The sequence below is a fragment of the Gekko japonicus genome, unplaced genomic scaffold (assembly GCF_001447785.1).
Source record: "Gekko japonicus isolate JY-2015 unplaced genomic scaffold, Gekko_japonicus_V1.1 scaffold336, whole genome shotgun sequence".
NCBI classification, from domain to species: domain Eukaryota; kingdom Metazoa; phylum Chordata; class Lepidosauria; order Squamata; family Gekkonidae; genus Gekko; species Gekko japonicus.
In genome coordinates, this window is record NW_015172014.1 from 691424 (window position 1) to 695024 (window position 3601).

At 55.8% G+C, this 3601-nt stretch overlaps 1 protein-coding gene across 2 annotated transcripts in view; it reads right to left on the reverse strand.

The window, feature by feature from the left end:
• Positions 1-3601, reverse strand: part of PLSCR3 (phospholipid scramblase 3) — a 19538-nt gene that overhangs the window by 5009 nt on the left and 10928 nt on the right. For both annotated transcript variants that reach the window (XM_015420345.1, XM_015420343.1), the window contains exons 4-6: positions 2534-2754; positions 1587-1748; positions 347-508 (exon numbers count right to left, since the gene is read on the reverse strand). In XM_015420345.1, the coding sequence (XP_015275831.1) occupies positions 347-508; positions 1587-1748; positions 2534-2754 (545 nt within the window). The remainder of the gene's footprint in view (positions 1-346; positions 509-1586; positions 1749-2533; positions 2755-3601) is intronic.

Below are 3601 nucleotides of genomic sequence, written 5' to 3' on the forward strand. Positions count from 1 at the left end.
AACGGGTTTTTTCCCGAGCTTCAAAATTTCCAGAAATTTTACATCTCTACTCCAGAGCAAACTAATTCATGCAACAGCCAAATCGCTCGCTCACCACTTTACTGCCGGTCGCTCACAAAGTAGAATCTTTGCTCACGAGACTCCACAGCTTAGGGGGAGCCCTGTTGATGACCCTCCTCGCGGGGACTAGCACCATTATGTGGGAAGGAGGGAAATCACGGACGTTTGGCCAGCCCAAGTCAAATCCTGCCTGTTCAGATCTCCTTGCAAAAAAGCTAACATTCCCCAAATGGAACTCGGCTAGCCCAGGGGTCGGAGCCGCTGCTCGCAGGGGGGCGGGACTCACAATGAGGAAGCAGGCCCCCAGCAGCACGGCCTTGATCTTCACGTCCAGGTCCATGGGGAACTGGATCCCAAAGTTGTCTGTGTCGGTGAAGATCTCCTTGACGAGGCCGCTCCACTGCTTGCTGATCCGGCCCACCCCACGCGACTCGTCCCTGGTCTTCACCTGCGGGCAGAAGGGGTGGCGCGCTCAGTTCCCACCCGGCGGCACAGGAAGGCGTCTCAGAGGCCACGCTCCCCACGGCAAGAGGCAGCAGTCCGGTGGCCTGTAGTTCCCCTGCTAATTTATTTTATTTTATTGATCATATTTATACCCCGCCCATCCCGCTAACGGCTCAGGGCGGCTAACGAAGCGGTACCATGTACCTAATAATATACCATAAAATCTTAAAAACTCTATAAAATCACATGCTCAATTAAACAATAAAGTGCATACAGTAATAGAATTAGATGGCGTATCCCAGATCTCCATCTCTGATCATCATCCATCGCTCCGCTGGTCCTGGCGATATGCCTGTGCTGGACCTGGGATCCAAGCTTTCACTAGGATCATTGGTGGTAACAGTAGTGGCGGCTCCTATTGGAAAGCCTGGCGGAAGAGCTCCGTCTTGCAGGCCCTGCGGAACTGTAAAAGGTCCCGCAGGGCCCTGATCTCCTCCGGGAGCTCGTTCCACCAGTAAGGAGCCACCACAGAAAAAGCTCTGGTCCTGGTACTAGTGAGCCTTGCAGCCTTGGGGCCCGGAATATTCAATCGGTGTTGGGCCCCAGACCGTAGTGCTCTCTGGGGTCTATACGGGGAAAGGCGGTCCCTCAGGTAGGTCGGTCGCTGGCCATATAGGGCTTTAAAGGTAAGCACCAGGACCTTGAAACGAATCCGGTATGCTATAGGCAGCCAGTGCAGTGACCTAAGCACAGGCTGGATGTGCTCCCGACGTGGGAGGTCCATCAGCAGCCTGGCTGCGGAGTTCTGCACCAGCAGAACTGGGAGAAGTGAGCTCCTTATCAGCCAGTCCCAGGAAGTGACTTTTCCAGCTCCACCCAACAAAGGGAGTCAAATCACCAAATCTAGTTTCCTAAAGATTCTTTGAAAAGTGCTGTTCTCCAAAGAAAAATCCCACTTGGCTTCTTATAAAACCGGAGCCAGGAAAGAGGCCAACCTGAGCATGTGCAGAATGCCCCCCCTCCCACAAGACCAGCAGAGCCCTCTACTCCCTCCCCTCTTTCTCCCTGCGCTCTATAAGCACCTCAAAGTTGACGTCGCCACCGCAGCGGAAGACAAAACAGGGGCCCAGCACCCGCAAAACCGTCTCTCTCTCGGCGTTCTGGATGGAGAACTTGGGTGTGAAGGGGTGCCACGTCTGGACCACGTACCCGATCGTGTTTCCGGGAGGACACTGCACTTCCATCTGCGTGGGAGAGAAAATCATTTCTCATGAAATGAAAGAGCAACCCCCACCCCCCACCCCGGTCAGGCTGAATGCACCATTTCTCCCCCCTCGGCCACCAGCAGCTCTTCTCCCTCATTCAAAATCCACAGCAAGCGCTGAAGCCGAAATCACAGAGTCAGACCGAGCCACGCAGGGCTGTGACACGGGCCACGCCACGTGGGCCATTCAGCAGCCTCCTTAGTGTGTGTGTGTGGGGGGGCAGAGTTAAAGTGAAATAGGTTGGTGGAGGAAGCAGGATTAATGCCACTATCCAGGACAGGGCCGGGAGTTTCAGGAGGGCGGCAAAAGATAACGTTGGAAGCTGAGCAAAGGCTTCTGCGTAGGCAGGATCAAGACCATTCAATTGGGTTAAGCCCAATTAAGGTTAGGAGGAGACGGCAAGGCCAGTTCCAGGGTGTTTTGCTACCCGACTGTCTCCCCCCCACCAAGGTTTCCCTTGCTCGAAAGCCAGTCAAATCCGACTCTAGGGGGCGGTGCTCATCTCCGTTTCCAAGCCGAAGAGCCAGCGCTGTCCGAAGACTTCTCCATGGTCATGTGGCCGGCATGACTAGACGCCGAGGCACACGGAGCCACAGCTAACTCCGAGATGAGCCTGCTGCAGTGTCACGGGGGCCTGGCCGGAATGCGGCCAAGGCAGCACAGGTCCAGGAAGTGACCCCCGTTTCCTGCACGTCGGTGCCCACCCCCCCTCCAGCCATGCTGGGTGGGAGGCCAAGCCGGAGAAGCCCCTCCCCCGGCCTCACCTCCTGAAGGCAGCACGGGAACCAGCAACTGGCGCACTTCAGGGGGCGCACGACGCGCAGGATCTCGCGGCCTGCGGGGTCCTCCACCCGGATGGAGAAGCGGCGGAGGGAGCCGCAGCAGTTGCGCGTGCAGCAGTCGTTCTCCTCCTCCGCGTGGAAGATCTGCTGGCCCAGGTTGTTGAGGACCTCGTACTTGTTGTTGCCCTCAAAGCCGATGAACGCTGCCAAGGAAAGGGGGGCAAAGTCAGCCCCAGGGGTGCAGGGAGGCCTCCCCCACCACACTCCGGGGCAGCCTTTGTGATGGTAAGGATCCCTCTCTGAAGCCGCCGTCTTTAAGCGTCACGACACTGCTTCCTTGAATTTGACCATTAAGGTAAAGGTCAAGGTTTCCCTTGCTCGAAAGCCAGTCGGATCTGACTCTAGGTGCTTGTCTCCGTTTCCAAGCCGAAGAGCCAGCGCTGTCCGAAGACTTCTCCGTGGCCACGTGGCCGGCATGACTAAACGCTGAGGCGTACGGAACACTGTTACCTTCCCACTGAAGCAGTACCTATTCATCTACTTGCTCAAACTGCTAGGTTGGCAGGAGCTGGGGCCAGAGATGGGAGCGTCATGCGGCACTCGGGTCTTGAACTGCCGAACTACAGACCTTCCGGTCTGCAGCTCAGCATCCTAACCTCTGAGCCACTGCAGTCCAATTACAATTAAAATTGCCCAGTTCAACACTTGGAAAGGGGAAGGCAAAGGAGAGTATTCCCGGCTGAGTCCTGGCAAAAAGCCTGCCAGTATAAGTGCTCTTCAAAAAAGGGCCCACGTGAAACCACACTGGAGGCCTGGGCAGAAGTGCACAGAATAGAGGCTAGTATGTGTACGTACGTACGTACACACACACACACACACACACACACACACACACTTTCTCTCTGGGGAATTTCAGACAGGCGATAGATTCCGGAAGGGAACCGGTTCTCAAACGGGTTCTGGTCTGTCATTTCAGACAGAACCCGTTTGAGAACCGGTTCCCTCCCGGAATCTATTTGCCATTTCATACACAAACGCTTCAGTCCCGTT